General features: G+C 37.8%; 3 protein-coding genes across 6 annotated transcripts in view; 1 reads left to right on the forward strand and 2 right to left on the reverse strand.

Moving 5' to 3' along the window:
• LOC113512097 (tRNA:m(4)X modification enzyme TRM13 homolog) overlaps window positions 1–18,447 on the reverse strand; it is a 232,565-nt gene that overhangs the window by 107,685 nt on the left and 106,433 nt on the right. The window lies entirely within an intron of this gene.
• LOC113515824 (prothoracicostatic peptides-like) overlaps window positions 1–18,447 on the reverse strand; it is a 116,786-nt gene that overhangs the window by 38,697 nt on the left and 59,642 nt on the right. The gene's annotated exons all lie outside the window — the stretch shown is intronic.
• The window catches only part of LOC128200455 (uncharacterized), an 89,200-nt gene that overhangs the window by 569 nt on the left and 70,184 nt on the right, over window positions 1–18,447 (forward strand). The window contains exons 1-2 of one of the 3 annotated variants that reach the window (XM_052893906.1): window positions 11,211–11,267; window positions 16,865–17,075. In XM_052893906.1, coding sequence (XP_052749866.1) covers window positions 17,036–17,075 — 40 coding nt within the window. In that variant the 5' untranslated portion in view covers window positions 11,211–11,267; window positions 16,865–17,035. Of the gene's footprint in view, window positions 1–11,210; window positions 11,424–16,864; window positions 17,076–18,447 lie in introns of those variants that run through there. The other 2 variants (XM_052893904.1, XM_052893905.1) reach the window with 2 other exon arrangements.

Below are 18,447 nucleotides of genomic sequence, written 5' to 3' on the forward strand. Positions count from 1 at the left end.
TTATAAGATAGGCGTCTTTATAAGTTGCATATATAACAGTACCTATTGCAAACTTTATCTAAACTGATGTTCTATTGTAGGTATTCAATTATGGTATGAAAAATGCAAGCTGATCGATACATTATAAATAGACATGCAGTGACCTGTACCTACGACCACTATAACTTGACCCATCAACTTCATTGGAATGGTCAATAGCGGTAGTATTGTAAATTATAGAGCACTCACTAAACGAACATGTTTCAACTAACGCTGGTGTATCGCGCGTCAGATTCCATTATCAGGTATATGTCACTTGCGTCACAGTTTTAATCTATTTCTTTGAGAGCTATTTGAGTTTTTACATATATTTCTATAAGAAACTTTTTTTTAATGGGTGTAAATGGAATAGTAACAGCCGTGCTATCGGTATACAATAGCGGGGCACCAGCGAGGGATAATAGATGAAGATGAAGCTGGCCAGCTAGCCCACCATGAGGAACTTAATAATAAATCAATCACGACGATTTCCAGTGGGAACCGCTAGGAGGTCGACCTGACAAGGTATAATGTTAGCAATGGATTTGTTAGACCCCATTTCTATTATCTTTTATTCGCGTATGGGGTAAGTTAAACCGATGCACGTCGACCCGTTGGGATATTTTGTGCTTTCCTCAGCCTTATACTATAATTTTATAGATCTAAAATTTTACTTTTACGATATCCCGCGAATAGCCCGAATTACTAACAATACCTCCCCCCCCCTCTAGTAGACAACTAGGCAATGAATATTTGGGGGGCAACCTAGAATACTAGGTATTCATTCTGTTTTTCACTCGCATTCACTGAGAGATTTAAATAAATTTGAAAAATAAAATATTGCCCCTGACTCTATTAAAAATTTAAGCAAACAAAAGATACATATAAACGTAATGTAACAAAAATATAAAGACTAATATAAAATAGCGAGTTTTGTAATAAAATGCAAAATATGTTTGGGACGACAACAATTATTTAGTTATCGAATCGTATTTTAGTTTTGAAAGGGTCAGAGATAAGAACCCGAAAATGTATTTCAAAATTGGAATTATCAATTCCATCTACGATAGTGGAGGATTTGGACAATTCACTGATTATGCAGATGTAAACGCTCCGTGAAACAACGGCCGAACTCATTTGGGTTTGTTTATAATAATAATTTAAGTATCATAGTGATAAGTTTCTTGTTTAAATATCGTTATTTCTATCAGCTTGATTTTTATAAAAATACTAGCTGACTCGGCAAACGTTGTTTTACCATATACATACATTATTTCGAAAATTATATATGACCATTTATCGTACTCCAATTATTATATTCGATTGCCATTTTGCAATCCTATTGCGGCATATAAAAATCGCGATTAAAAAATAGGGGTTGATCGTAAAAGCGTGAAAATTTGAATTTGTATGTATTTTTCAATGCTAAATCATATTTAAATAAAAATTAAAAAATTTGTCAAAAAAATATAAAAAAAATTTTTAGGGGTGGGTCATCCTTATCATTGAGGGGTATAAAAAATAGATGTTGGCCGATTCTCAGACTTACCCAATATGTACACAAAATTTCATGAAAATCGTTAAAGCCGTTTCGGAGGAGTTTGGTAACAAACACCGTGACACGAGAATTTTATATATTAGATTACAAATGTGACAGTTTGTTAAAATGTTTATTTGTTACTGTATAATGAACTATGCAGTTTGAACGCGTTCGATTGATTTGATTTAGATTTTAAATTAATACGTATAACGTTAACAAAGATTTTTAAAAGACGTTGTGAATCTTTTGAGTTTCTTGTAGTTTCTTCTCAACAGATAATTACCCTAAAACAACAATAGAATCATAAAAATAGTCCATTTATGGAGATTTTGTATAAGCTTTGTATTTTGTATAAATAAAGTTTATTTTGAGATAATTTGTTTCGAATGAAATTTGATTCACAAATTTTGGCATTCTTAAACAATTTTGTTCTCTATTTTGCTCTAGGTATGTAAATTTATTATACCTATTTACAAAGACGAATTTTTCAATCGACTCCGAGTTAAGAGCCACAGTTTTATACAATTAATTACTTGAATATTACTTGTGAAAAGAGCTGTAAATAATAAAACGTCGAGTGAGCTAACGGACGGTGGCAATTGTATCGGCTCTTTTGTTCCAATCGAGTGTAAACAAAACGAAATGTTACGCCATTGAAAAGTTTCGCGTCGACTTTGTAAATTGTAGCTAATCATTGTTTGCTGGCAGCCCTGCCAATAGGCTCATTGTACTAACAATAATTGGCATTTTGTAAAATCTCCTTAAATATCAGTAAATAAGAGATTTCGAGTCGACAAACTTTAGCATTGTGCTCAGTAATACTTAATACTCAATAAGCATAATTGAATATTATAAAATAACATGTCTTTTTTTATACAATTTGAAATGTCAACCAATTTTATGGCCCACCTAAAGGGAAATGGCCGCCGTTGTCTATAGATATGAATAAAAATACAGTTATTACATAAGATGGTTTCTCATAAAAACCTACTTCAATTCCTAAACTCAGTTCCTTTGACTAAAAACTCTTTTGTAATGCAATTCTGTTTTGCAATAATGTGAGCTAAATAAATTAGTATTCTTAAGGAAAATGAGTGGTATGAACCGTTGTCTGTTCGCTTCTGAACATAGGTCTCATCCATAAGGAGGGTTTTGCTAGAAGTTGCTACGCTTCGTAGACGGATTGGCAACCGCAGACTTTTAGTGATGTTTTAAGAGGGACGCTGCTGCCCATCTCTGTACCATTAACTTCTCTTAGTCGCCTTTTACGACACCCATAGGAAAGGAAGAGATGCCCATTCTATTTCGGGACCATATGGCGAACTTTTACAACTTCGTCACCACACACACTCAAACGTAATATTATTACCCCTATATTATTATTCATGCAGGAAAATCTGTAGGTTACAGCTTGTAAGTTGGTAATTTAAAAATTACTCGTCAAGGTGTCTTCTAAAACATCGCTGGGGACGTAATCCTCGCCCCTTCAGAAAGGCGCTGGGTAGCATTCACGGCGGATTCCTCGTCGCCCTTAATGGCACGCTAATGGGTATAATCGAATGAAGACTCGATTATCGCCGTCTTACAGCGATTAGTAATCGATCCGGGGATTTGACAAACAAATTAATTAAAGCGTCCCCCGTTCATCTCTGTTTAGTGTATCGGAGATAAGATGTGTCGATTGTCTGAGGGGTGATAGCGTCAAGACAGAAATTTATAAATATTTATAAAATATACTAGATCTTTTCGTGTTTCTGCCGTGAAACATTTGTGTTTGCATGGCTGTGTTTCAGTTTGAAGGGCGAGATATGGCAATGAAATTATAGAATACAGAGGTATAATACCTTAGTTCTCAGGAATAGTAATACATGTTTTTTTTTTTTTTATACCACTGAGGTGGCAAACAAGCATACGGCCCACCTGATGGTAAGCGGTTACCGTAGCCTATGAACGCCTGCAATACCAGAGGTATTACGCGCGCGTTGCCGACCCTGAAGAAACCTCTTTACCCCCTTTTGAAGAACCCCATGCTGTAGTCTCTCGGGAAAACCTCGGCAGGGAGCTCATTCCATAACCTGAGTGTTCGTGGGAGAAAGCATCTCTGAAACCGCGTTGTACGCGACCATTTAGGCTGTAAGGTATGAGGGTGAACTCCCTGCCGATGGCGAGCCGTACGATGATAGAAAGTGGCCGTAGGCATCATATTGAATAATTCCTCTGAGCACAATCCGTTGTATAAGCGGTAGAACACGCAGAGGCAAAATCTCTCCTAAGACTTAAGGGTTCGATACCGCTTGCAAGCATGGGATCATCGACAATTCTCATAGCTCGTCGTTGCACTGAGTCGAAGGGTTCAAGCTGGTATCTAGGTGCTCCCGCCCATAAGTGACAGCAATACTCCATATGGGGCCGGATTTGCGATTTGTAAAGCATTAATCGCTGATCCGGCGTGAAGTAATGCTTCGCTCTATTGAGCACACCGAGTTTTTTGGATGCCAGCTTCACCTTATCTTCGAGGTGGCCACGGAACTGTACGTCACTAGAGATGTCGACACCAAGGATCCCAATGCTTTTAGAGATGTTAAGAGACGTGCCTTGGAACTGTGGGGCCACAACAAATGGGGTTTTTTTAGCGGTGAACGCGCAAGCTTGTGTCTTAGAGGGGTTAAATTGGACCAAGTTTTGTCGTCCCCAATCAGAGACTCCAGTTAGTGTTCTCTCGATTTCAGACACAAGCTGTTCACGATTGTTCTCCACGATGGAACGGGAGACATTGGTACGACCCGTATAAAGGGCATCCCCGGTGCTATCATCCGCATAACAATGAATGCTACCGAAGGTTAACATATCATTAATATGCAGTAGAAACAGCGTTGGGGACAGCACAGAGCCCTGCGGGACGCCAGCGTTAATATCCATGCTATCGGAGCAGCAACCATCTACAACGGTTTTTATACGTCTGCCGGATAAAAAACTGGCGACCCATTTACAGAGGCTGTCGGGAAGTCCATAGTAGGGCAATTTCGATAGAAGACCCCGATGCCAGACCCGGTCAAATGCCTTTGCAATATCAAGACCGACAGCGAGCGCCTCACCTTGACTCTCAATGGCTGATGCCCATCGGTGCGTAAGATATACCAAGAGGTCACCAGTTGAGCGACTATGGCGAAAGCCATATTGGCGGTCACTTAATAAATCGTGATCCTCTAGGTATTTTAACAGCTGTGCGTTAACTATACGCTCCATCACCTTAGAGAGAAGGGAAGCGATCGCAATCGGTCTGTAATTTGAAGGGTCCGACTTATCGCCCTTTTTAGGTACAGGATGTACAAGGGTGGTCTTCCATGTCGAAGGAAATTGCCCTGTGGAGTACGAGATCGTGAAGAGACGCGTTAATACAGGACACAATTCCGGAGCACACTGCTTTAGGACCACTGCCGGTATACCGTCTGGCCCACTCGACTTATGAACATCTAAGGATAGTAACTCCCGCCGGACTTTACATTGTGTTATAGTAATTTCCGGCATGGAGCTTCCGCAACACAAGATGGTAGGTGGTACAGAATTACCTTCGTCCATAGTCGAGTTAGAGGCAAAGAGAATGCCAAATAAGTCGGCTTTCTCTTTAGCACTGTAGGCCAAGTTACCATTCGGTTTCCGAAGTGGTGGAAAAGACGACTGACAAAAGTTTCCTTGGGCAGCTTTAGCAAGCGACCAGAAAGCACGGTTACCAGAAGGAAGGCTTGATAGTCGCCTACCAATTCTGCCCACAAATTCAAATTTGGCTCTGGCAATTACTCTCTTACTGGACCTCGAAGCAGCATTTAATTTGCGCTTTGCATCACTGATTCCAGGATCAGAGTTAGTGCGAGCCGTAGTCCAAGCCTTGTATGCAGCTTGCTGAGCAAATCTGGCTTTCTTACAAGACCGGTTAAACCACGGACGCTTCTTCGATCCCATTGCCACTAGCGGGTTGGGGATAAATAGCTTCATACCTTCAATGATAGCCTCGCAAATAACGGCAATTGCGCAGTCGTTAGGATCATGTGATGCAAAACAGAGCTGCTTCCACGGGTACGATGCATAAAATTCTCGCAATCCATCCCAGTCTGCTGACTTATAGTGCCACACGCGACGTCGTCCAATAGGACGGGGTGGATCAGGTCGAGTGTTGGGGACATCAGCCCGGATAAGACAATGGTCGGATGAGCCAATTGGCACATCCACTCTGACGGTATATCCATCCGGGTGTGTTGTCAGCAGAAGGTCCAGCAAGGAGCTTGTATGGTTCTCTATATCTGGAATTCTCGTTGGAGAATGGACCAGCTGAGAGAATCCATAGGTCAGAGCAAATTCATGAGTAGCTTTTCCCGCGCAGTCAGTGGACCGAGAACGAAGCCACTCGGAGTGGTGAGCATTAAAGTCTCCAAGTATCACTAACTCCGCAGAAGGGTACTTCTCGAGAACCTTATCAATCGTCGTTTGCAGGTGCTCAAAAAGACGGAAGGTGTCCAGATCACCGCTGTGAGACCTGTAAAGGCACGCGTAAATACGAGTGTGGCTCCCGTAATCCACACGTATCCATAATACTGACAGGTTTCTGTCTTCAAGGCCATGGAGACGGCGGTAACAGACATCCGTCCGGATATACATACAAACCCCGGCATGACGAGCAAATTTATGCTCGAATTTGTAACCGGGGTATAGTAAATAAGATGTATCAGCCGGACATGATATCTGCGTCTCGGTGAGGAATAACAGAGTCGGCTCCGCAGTTTCGAGATGATAGTGAATTGCGTTGATGTTAGAATGAATTCCTCTGATATTGCAGAAGTCCACTTTAAATGTGGATGAGGGTGCCGCTGTGTAACGTCTATTTTTTCTAGATCTGGCCATAAAGTATTAGGGTATTTGGAGGTTAATAGGGAAAGATTGTGCCGATATCAAAGGAACAAAGTGGTGTCCACTCCGTCTCTGCGCTAAACAGGTTGTGCAAATTGCCGACGCGGCGGTCGGAAGGGCCCCCGGTCCCCCCACTGATGTAGTAGCCGGGTCCACTCCGGTCTCCTCCTCCGGCACGACTACCACACCAGGGATTATGCACAGGCGGCGGTTCAGCCTCCCAGGGCGGAGATTAGGTAATCCCTGGGTTCGGGAACCCAACAACCTGCGGGCGGCCAGCGAGCAACCGTTTCACCGGGTCTCCCTGAACGCCGCGTCAGCACTTCGCGTCTGCCCAGCACAAAGATAGTATTAAGACACGCTGGTCCCTCCGATATCAGCACAACCCCTCTCCAAGATGGAACTGGATACCTTACTCACCGCAGGAACACAACGCTATAAAAACAGCGTTGTTTGGCTGCGAACTTCTGCAAGGTGGAGGTCCTTCCCCAGGCGGGCGGTTCCATTTATGAGCGAGAGTCCCGCTGTGCCCTACCTCTCTTAGCTGTGCCCTACCTCTCTTAAATACATGTGAGGTATCATGGCCGACAAAGTGTACTTTGTTATGTCCATGACACTGTTCATGTCTATAGGCGGCGGTTGTCACTTCCTATCAGGTAGACTGTTAGCTTGTTTGCGATTCTAAGTTGCATAAAAATACTATATTAAGGACTAATAGTGTGTGTGTATTCAAATCTGTTTAGTAGTTTTTCCATGAAAGAGTAACAAACACATCTATTGTTAGACACTTTCACATTCATAATATATATAGGTGTTAGTCCTAGATACTTTTATCTTGATATACACATATAGAAGAATGGTAAAATAATAGTTCCAATGAGAGAATTTACCATTTTCCTTCAAGCAACTATAAAGTAGCAAGGCAAGGCAATTTCGATCAAGTCAGGCATGTTGTAAAGGTTAATACGGCAGAAGGAATCGATGGAGTGCCAATCGATACAGCTCAATAATGCAAGCAACATCATGTGGCAGAATCGATTCCCTTCCGCTATGTTAGGGCAGGCAATGTCCGAAGGAAGATTATTTTAAAAGCGGTCCGATGAAGGCAATCTTAAAATAAATGCTTCGAGCACTGTGCGGAACAGATGAGATATAAATCTGAGCAGAAAGAGCTTGATCACGTTAATTATACGTATAGTTCAGTCATTGTCATATTAGAAAATCATATACTGTGAATTTAATGAATATGTAGGCGTCCAACACATAACAGTCGGGGGGAAAAGGATTGTTAGCAATGTAGTTCGACAGCCCCATTGCTAGTAATATACCTTATTAGGTCGACCTCCACGTGGTTCCCCCTGGAAACCATCGTGAACAATTCTTGTTGAATTCGTCACGATGGCTTAACTGACCTATTTCATCCTCACCTATCATCTTTCACTGGTGCCCCGCCGGTGTATACCGATAGCGCAGGCGGGGTTACCATTCCATTATCGTCCATTTAAAAAAAAAAACACATAACAGTCGACCGGGACGGGATTGATATAAGAGTCATGGGAACTTTTTTTAATAAAATGACGAAATTCAATAGTTAAATATCCCCGCCGGGGGGGGGGGGGGGATGCGGACTATCAGTCCTATTGCTAGCAATGTACCCTGTTAAGTCTGCCTCCACGTGGTCCCCCCTGGAAACCATCGTGCTGAATTCCTGGGGTATACATCACGGTGGGCTAACTGACCTGCTATTTCTTGGGGAAAGAGATTGTCAGTAATGAGGTCTAATAGCCCCATTGTTAGTAATATGTCCTCTCAGGTCGACCTCCACGCGGTTCCCCCTGGAAACCATCATGGTTAATTCTTGTTGAATTCAACATGGCGGACCACCTGACCTGCATTCATTCTCACCTATCATCTTCCACTGGTGCCCCGTTGGATAGTTGCATAAAACCTAATTTTGATTTTCAAGCTACTCTTTCTCGAAACCAACGTGATTAATTTTCAGTAAATTCGTCATTATGATACAAATAAAAAATAAATAAAAATTGCTATCACCACCGCTATTACTCATGCAGTACTTAATATAATCATATTTGGAATGAAAGGCCTTTAAATGAAAAGGTCGTATCAGTACTCAAACTGCCTATTATTAAAATATATATATATATATATATATATATATATATATATCAAAACTTTAAGAAGTCATCACGTAAACGGTGAAGGGTAATTTCTTTTGAAAGGTCAACTTTAGGCTTATAGTTTAATTTTTTCATGTTTTATTTTTTTTATTTAATAACTTTATTGGATAAATAAAGTTATTAAATTATATTTTCAATAGTTTTTTTTATAACACACGAGGCAAACAGGCATGTTGCTCACCTGATGGTAAGTAATTACCACCGACCATAGGCGCCGGCAACATCACAGAGAATGCAAAATGCCGGCCTTTTAGTAAAAATATGCTATTTTCTTGAAGGTTTAATCAATAATAGTTTATTATTAATTTGATTTCAGTGCTGATAAAATTCATTAAAATTACTATGTTTTTCATTTACACTTTTCAAAAATAAAGATCCAGAATTTTGTTTTTTTTAACAAGTTAAATAAACAACGCGTTTGTTATTTATAATATTTGATGTGTGCGTAACGGGAGTTTTTAATATAATTGTCCAGTCTGTTGGAAAATTCGTGATATCCTGACGTTACCAATTATTTTTGCTGGCTGCTCATAAAATAGCTTAATAATAGGGTTTAATAACCAAGGTGAAAATAATGGTTTTAGATTTGGTACACATTTTCAATTGAATGTTGATAAAATTATTATGGAACTACCATGGAAGTAAATGGATTAACAAAAGAATTATAGAAATCGGTTCCGACTACCAGCGAAGGTATTTTTTTTTTGCTGGGTGAAAATGGTATGGTAACCCCGCCTGTGCTAACGGGATACGCTGGCGGAGCACCAGTGAAGGGTGATAGATGAGAATGAAAACAGGCCAGTTAGCCCATCATGATGAATTCATCAGGAATCAACCATGATAGTTTCCAGGGGGAACCGTGAGGAGATCGACCTGGTTGGGTATATTGCTAGCAATGGGATTCCCAGTCTCCACTACTAACAATCCCTTCCCCCCCCCAGCGAAGGTATTTTGAAGGTATTAAATATATGTATGTAATAATATTTGTTTTTGTACAAATAATAATTCGTCGTGACGTAGTAACCTTGCCGCTTCTAATTGAGACATGTTTAGCTTAATAACATGAGACGCAATCGAAAACTGTTAAAACATTTGTACAAACATCACGGCATAGGTATTCAGTATTAATATGAATTTATGAACACTTAAGTGCCAGCAGACGCGTTGAATGTTTTCAATTTTACTTACTAAAATTTAATATATTTAGTGTAATATTATATATGTCAGCCATTACCTGTCCACTGCTGAACATAAGTCTCCTTTTTAATGAAGGGGGAGGGGGTTTGCCAATAATTGTCACACCTGACAGGCGGGTCAGCAACCGCAGGCTTTTGTTAATGTTTTAAGAGATTTTAATATTGTATTAGGTTCCCTTAGCCGCCTCTTACGACACCCACAAGAAACGAAGGGATGGCCCATTCTATGCTGGGACTACACGGCGATTTACTGTAATATAATCATATTAAATAAATAAATTATTCTCTTCACTTCTCTTTTAGTTGGTTGTATTCATGGACCATATCGTCTCTGTGTTCACTCACACACGGATGGTGTAGTCATAGGTAGTGCTATAATTATAAAAAGAAAACTTTCTCTATCTATAACTATTTTTTTTTTATTTATTGCCAGTGATTGAGTCGTTTTTCGCATTTGGATTCTAATATACTCTGCGAAATATGGACATGTCCAGTGTTAACACCACACCATAACGGTAACAGCCGATAAATGCTTCTACTAACCCGTTAGGGATTTTGATTGTGATATTTTATTTCTTTTTTATTAAAACTTGTATGTTTGTTTAATTTAGAAATATAAAATTAAACTATGACTTTATTATTTCTTTTTATATAATCTATTGAATGAAGAAAGACAAGTCCACACAACTGCGTGCATAGATTAGCTGTTCTGGTCTAAATAAAGTTTGTCATGCCGTCTCTCGATTTATTATCATAGGTTACGTTAATATATAATAAACAATTAGTAAAATTCTATATTTTAATATTATATATCAAAATTTAATAATTTACTTATTGATTATTATTATATAAGTATGTAATAATTATTAATTTATGAAATTGATATTTAATATAAGTTATTTCACCTAATTATGATTCATTATTTTTATATCGTTAACGACTTAATATTAAATACCTATATTCATTTATATAACGTTTGTTACTTAACATTATATGAAGTCTTCTTAAAACATTTTTATAATTTTACCAAGTGTATAGACGAGATGTAATATAATTATAAAAGTATTTTCGATTGGTAGTTAATTTAAAATCGTATATATTCCTTAGTTGTTCAACAAACTTAGAATATATAAACTGTGAAAAAATATTTCAATCGACAAAATTAAATTACTTCTTATTGAACTCCCACGGTACAGAGTAATTACAATAAAACAACTACATTGTTTTCCTCTATCTTGTCGGGCGAAGATAAAATACTTTTATTATAAGTTCTTTATCTATGCCTTAATATTGAACTATTAATATGGACTGTACTAGAAATATGAGCGGTCGCCTCCTTAATCTTAGTGTTTGCACATACGCTAGAGTGGCCAAGCTCTTGATATTACATGAGTAATAAATGTGCGCGGGTGTGTATGTATACATACGTGATCTATCGAAATAACTCCTTTGACTATACGAACTGCCTAACTAAAAATAAAATACGTAGAATTACTTACAAGTCTATCGTTTGAAAATTTGAATATTAGTTGGGAATCGTATTCGATATTTTCTTTAATGAAAAACTGTGTACGTTTGTGTAATATTTTGTGTTATAGTGATAAGATTTTGATACCGAAAACAAATAATGTTATATCAGTCTGTCTGCTCTGTTGAATATTTACAAGACATAATTTTTTTAAAATTTATTTTTTATTTTTTAACGACATATATATCTATCTATATGTGGTAGTGTATAATGGAAATGAATTTATAATTGTCGATAACATCATCTTCCTACCCTTATCCCAATCATTTGGGGTCGGCGTAATATGATTTTATCCATATTACAAAAAGATTTGGTTTTTAGTTTTACGACCGGCCACCTGCCTGACGTCAACCCTCTTTAATAACGATAACGACAACCATAATTAGTTCTTAAAATTCCCCTCATACATTTACATATATATTTAATTTTGTTAATTTTGAAAAGATTATTAATTTTATTACACCTGTTATGAATTAATAATTGAAACTATTCTTTTAACTGATAACCGATAGTATGCAGTATGACGCGCATGTTATCTGCCATGTGTTCTTATTCCTAAGGGCTGAAGTGCCTCCTCAAATCAAACACACAGCTGTACAAGCATAGCTAGTTGGTGGTAGACATAGAAATGGGATAGAGGTTCCCATTGGTTTCAATGTAATAACTACCGGTTGACTTACATGTAATTAGATCGAGATAAATCGATTAGTTTCGGAACCAATTCGGGACCCTTGATCGGGAGCGACTGTGACGCGAGCGCTAGTTTTCCTTTGGTGTTTAATTAATAGCGATTACGACTAACGTCGAATAATACCGCTAAATCTATCATCGTTCCAGTAATTACTTTGTTCTAGCCGGCACTAACTCTAGAGTATCTATGTAACCTTATATTTTATATTCCCTGTAACGTATAGTTATATTGGCTAAAACGACAAACTACTTATATTTAGTAACGACATCTACTGGCTATATTTTTCTTATAGGAATAAAAATTATAATATCTCTCAATCTAGAGCAAACAATACACATTTACTTGCAAAATATCATTAAAATTAGTAGTGATTTTGAAGATTAACGCGAACGATCTTGGAACGGGATTATTATATACTAGCGACCCGCCCCGGCTTCGTACGGGTGCAATAGTGATACTAAATATACCTACCTACTACAGAATGTCCTTATAAACAACGTTTACAATTTTTTTGTCATTACACAAAACAAACATGATAAAGTGCTATAGGGCGAAGCGCGGCCTTCGGCGCAGTCACAGATATGGTGCGGTACTTATATGCACGAGCCGCTGGCCGGGCCGGTACCGCCGCACCGCTATGTATCTGCATTTTAATTTGATTAAAATTATTCTTTTTTATGCTACTTAGAATGCCAAATAAGTTGATAACCCACCTGATGGAAAGTGGTAAACGTTACCTATAGTCATGAGCAGTACCATGGACATAACAGAGTATATTGTGTCGCTCATGATACTCTTCATGCGCTGCCACTCTTGAAGACTAATTTGTTATATCTACTTACCCTATAATTTCCTTGTCATTAACTACCCTCAATTAAGATTTTTCGTTTATTTTTAAATTGTAACTAGTTAAAACTTAACTATTTAACTTTATTGTAGAGACACAGGTTTATAATTGATTACTATATACAATACATATCTTTAGAGCAGCCTTTCCCAAAATGTGCGATAACGCCCTCTTGTGGGTATTGCAGGTCTAAAGGGGGGCGGAAAAAGGCCCAGAAAAAAATGTGAGCATTGTGTAGAGGCTTGGGGGGGGGGTGCTTTGTTGATCTTGAAGTAATAGAGGTTTTTAATAAGGTAAAAAAAAAATGGGGGCGCTAAAACATAAATTATTCTCAAAGTAGGCAGTAGACAAAATAAGTTTGGAAACCCCTGCTTTAGAGGAATGACATGTAATAAAGTTAACGTAGAGAAGTTCATACTGCTGGTATCTAAAATGGCTGCTGTCATAAATGCGCTACACGATCTTGATGTAGCATCTTCAATTTTGAATGAGGCGTAGTTTTCTTTAAAATAATAATAATAATAATGCAATATGATACATTTCCCCGCTTATTAAGACGAATATGGTATAAATTCCTTATTAGGTCACTGGGACGCATAAATCCATCTAATCTGAAAATATGAATGGGAATATTTGAAAAGATATTTAGATCTTTGTTACTTTACGATTTTAATATATTGTTGTGTACATGAAAATTAATATTAGAGAAGAGATATTACAAAGTACAGATTTAATATTTCAACATAGATGTTATTACATGCTTACATACATTTGAATTACAATAATGTTCTAACCAAAAATTAATTAAATTAATCATCAGCCAAAGCAATATTTATGATATGTACCCGACCCAAAAGTCCCCATAATGTAATAACTTAGTTTTTGGGAAACGAAACAGAAAGGAGAACATATGGAGTGAGTTATGGGCGTCACAGTATACTCTTTGGTGATTACGCTGCTGTTCATATCATAGAAGCTTACCATATCATAGATTTGATAGGTTAGAATCCTTATTTCCTTGATCGTGTCCTATAGTGGGCCATCTGTTAGGTTTATGAACTAAGTAAAAGTGCATTGCTTTATCGATTGGATAATCTAGCGCGTGCAGCACCCGTGCATGCGAGATATTGCAGTAGGGGCTGGCTCCGACAAAGTTTTTTGTTTAATTTAATCCTTAATACGCTGCGCAGATATTGGTATTAATATACGTGTAATATTACTTACAAATATTTATTTATTTAACTCTTTATTGCACCATAAATAAAAATATACAATGACAAGTGAAGAATTCAAATGAAATACAGTAACATAAATACAGATTGAAATATACACATAAAGGTACAAAAGGCGGTGTTATCGCTAGGGCAATCTCTTACAGACAACCTTTAGTTAAAGGAGAACAGATAGAAAAGGATCCGATTTAATAGCGTGAAAAGTAAAAAAAAAAAAAATCATAACAAAACAGTTATTCTTTAATAATCTAATAATTAGAGTTGGCCGTGTGGTCCCGGCATAGAATAAGCCACCCTTTCAAAAGAAAGACAGACTCTTACGACACCCACGGGTTTTCCCGTTGGTGTCGTAAGAGGCAACTATAGGATGGGCAGCAGTGTCTCTCTTAAAACACCTCTAAAGCCTGACTGCGGTTGCCAATCCGCCTGCCAAGCGTGGCAACTACTGGTAAAACGCCCCAAGTGGGAGGCTTATGCCAGTTAAAGGCTGATGATGATGAATCTAATGATTCTTATGTCCGTATTTAGTAACGAAGTTATTCCAAATAATTGCATAAAAATTGCATGCCTACTTAGTCGCTGGTTGGTAAAATGTCATTGCCTGTCCAATTAAAATAATTACCTTCATTCGTTCTTTTACGCGTTTTTGTCGTTCTATCCGAATTAAAACTGTCTATATTTGAAATAATTTGATTCATTTGTAAAAATTTTACGAAGGCGAAAAATGGTAACTTCGCCTGCGCTATCGGTATATATTGGCGGGGCACCAGTATGAAATGATAGGTGACGATAAACGCAAGTCAGTTAGCCCATTGGGTCGAATTCAAGAATTAAACACTATAATTTTCAGGGGGAACCGCGAGGAGGTCGATCTGATAAGATATATTGTTAGAAATGGGTTGTTAGATCCAATTACTAAAAATCTCTTCTCTCTGTCCACAAATTAACTTATATTTACCAACTAAGGAAGTTTGACAGTTTTCCAATTCTCTGCTCCCTTAGCAATCACAATATATACAATTAATTATTGGACACATTCTTATTACCAGAGGGAGACTTTGTACAAAAGTCAATTGCTTAATAATAATAATAATAAATATATACGGACAAAGTCACACAGATTGAGCTAGCCCCAAAGTAAGTTCGAGACTTGTGTTATGGGATACTAACTCAACGATACTATATTTATAATAGATACATATATAGATAAACATCCAAGACCCAGGCCAATCAGGAAAAAATCGTTTTCCATCATGACCTGGCCGGGGATCGAACCCGGGGCCTCCACGTCGCAGGCAGGCGTGTTGACCGCTGCGCCATGGAGGACGACCTCTTAGGTACCTCTGTCCCATTCGTGTTTCAACCGTGAAGCAGTTGTGTTTGCATGGCTGTGTTTCGGTTTGAAGGGTGGGATATGGCGTGAATTTACTGGGTACAGAGGAATAACACCTGAGTCCTCAGGAATGGCAACGCATGGGGGGTATCATGGGCGAAACAGTATACTCTGTTATGTCCATTGTACTGCTCATGTCTATAGGCGACGGTTACCATTTTCCATCAGGTGGGCCGTCAGCTTGTTTGCCATTCTAAGTTGTATAAAAAAACATTTTTGCCATTCTGCGAAACCCGACAAGTTTACAAGTCAATATATTCAAGTCCGGATACTGGCTCATGACACCGTTGAGCAAATGGGGTAGTTAGAGGGCATTAGTCCTCTCAATACTCGATATGTCCACAAGACATGTGAGCATGTCAAGAATAGGTTTTTTTTTTAATAGATGATAATATATTGGTAACCCCCCCTGCGCTAATGGTATACGTTGGCGGGGCATCATTAAGGTGAGGATGAAAAGGCAGGTTAGTTAGCCCATCGTGATGAATTCACTTGGAATTGGTCACGATGGTTTCTAGTGCAACTGTGAGGAGGTCGACCTGATAGCTATAGACGTATAGCTAGCAGTGGGGCTACTAATCCCCATTACTAACAACCCCTTCTCCCCCTGTCAAGAGTAGTAGGCACAAATTAACTTATACACGCGGGCGTGGATAAAGTTCAAGTACTCAGTCATAATCAGTTGTAAAGGAAATATAACAAAATTAATCTCATATTTTCTTTTCTTCTAAATCTTCTCTGTTAGTGATCGCATATGTATAGAGATTATATTATATAGATAGAGTGTCGAGCCTCAAAAATCTTCTTTTTTAATGGATGATAATGGAATGGTAACCCCACCCGCGCTATCGGTATACACCGGCGGGGCACCAGTGAAGGATGATAGGTGAGCATGAAGTAGGTCAGATAGCCCATCGTGACGAATTCAACAAGAATTGTTCACGATGGTTTCCAAGGGGTGATCACGTGAAGGTCGACCTAATGAGGCATATTGCTAACAATGGGGCTGTCGAACTCCATTGCTAATAATCCCTTTTCCCCCTCAAAAACGGGTCATCTTTTTGTCAGAATTGTCAAAATTGCCGACTCATTTTTTGATTAGTGTTCTATATACTGACGCATACAATGTACCTTGACGTATCAATATTTAATTATTTAATAAATAAAATGAGTTTTTGTGCATTCAAAAGGTGCACAAATTATAAGACAAAATAAATATACAAGTTATAAAGGAATCACTCATGATCTGTTTTTCTCGAAGTATGGAGACACTCTATTTATATAATTTAAGGTACAGAGTTTACATAGTATTTATATAGATAGGTAGATAGACAGATAGATGACCTTTATTACCATTATTAAGAAAATAAAAAAATTAAAACAACAAAAAGAAAAAAGAACAATTAATGTTGCTGGTAATAAGTATAGTGCTTACATAGTGCAATATTCCCATACAGTGGTTACATGTGTGCATAGCAGGAACTGTTAACATGAAATTCTACATGATCCTGGCTGGCTTGGCAGCACTAGGTAAGTTAATTATTCAAGTTATTATAATACCAGAGGGAGACTTTGTACAAAAGTCGATTGCTTGGGTACCTCTGTCCCATTCGTGTTTCAACCGTGAAGCAGTTGTGTTTGCATGGCTGTGTTTCGGTTTGAAGAGTGGGATATGGCGTGAATTTACTGGGTACAGAGGAATAACACCTGAGTCCTCAGGAATGGCAGCGCATGGGGGGTATCATGGGCGAAACAGTATAATCTGTTATGTCCATGGTACTGCTCATGTCTATAGGCGACGGTTACCACTTTCCATCAGGTGGGCCGTCAGCTTGTTTGCCATTCTAAGTTGTATAAAAAAAAAAAAATAAAAAATAAAAAAAAATACTTGTTAATTCAGTAAAGTTGACTTACATTTTATTTTGCAGTTTTGATAATAATGATAATTAGGTGTGTCTGAATATTTAAATTAATATTAATATTATATCATGATCTGGGTATAGAATTACAAATACTATTTATATATTAATTTAACATAATTTTATGTCCACGGTACTGCTCATGTCTATAGGCGACGGTTACCACTTTCCATCAGGTGGACCGTCAGCTTGTTTGCCATTCTAAGTTGTATAAAAAAAGCGTTTTGTTGTTTTCATAGAATCTCTTTTACTTCTTTTTTTTCATATATATTATTGACGGGTTTTTTACCTTCCACAACAGCAGTGTCCCCCTCTTTCTTTTCCCACATAAGTCCCTTATTCCTCTTATTTACCAATTTCCTTACGCATTTCCAAAGTTCCCTTCCTTTTTTCCTCAATCCTTTCCTCCATAATGTAGGTGGCGGTAACTATCGACAAATGCATTCCCAATGAGGGTTGATGTCAGGTAGGCGGCCGGTTGTAAAACCAAGCCGAATCTTTTTGTAATATGGATAAAAACTATATTACGCCGACTTGTAATATGGATAAAAACTATATGCCGACCCCAAATTATAATTGGGATAAGGATAGGAAGAAGAAGAAGACGATTGATGGGTATTTTCATTTATATATATACTTCAATTTATTTTCGAGGTCCGAATCAATCCGCATATGTCGACGGCGATCGTTCTCGAAATTATATATATATATATATATATATATATATATATATATATATATATATATATATATATATATATATATGGTATATACCAGGGATGTACCCAGGGATATACCCCTGGTATATACTTCATATATATATATATATATAAAGGGTCCATTTATCACAAATATCAACATCAGTTATGTTTGGAAAAGTAGAAATAAAGCGTATTGATTTTCTATATTTATTTTATCATTATATTTCACACAACTACCTACGTTAGATAACGTACCGCGAATTGTGTGAAGGGAGAGTGATT

This window comes from Galleria mellonella, unplaced genomic scaffold, assembly GCF_026898425.1.
Source record: "Galleria mellonella isolate WM207_F2 unplaced genomic scaffold, CSIRO_AGI_GalMel_v1 utg184, whole genome shotgun sequence".
In the NCBI taxonomy this organism is placed as follows: Eukaryota; Metazoa; Arthropoda; class Insecta; order Lepidoptera; family Pyralidae; genus Galleria; species Galleria mellonella.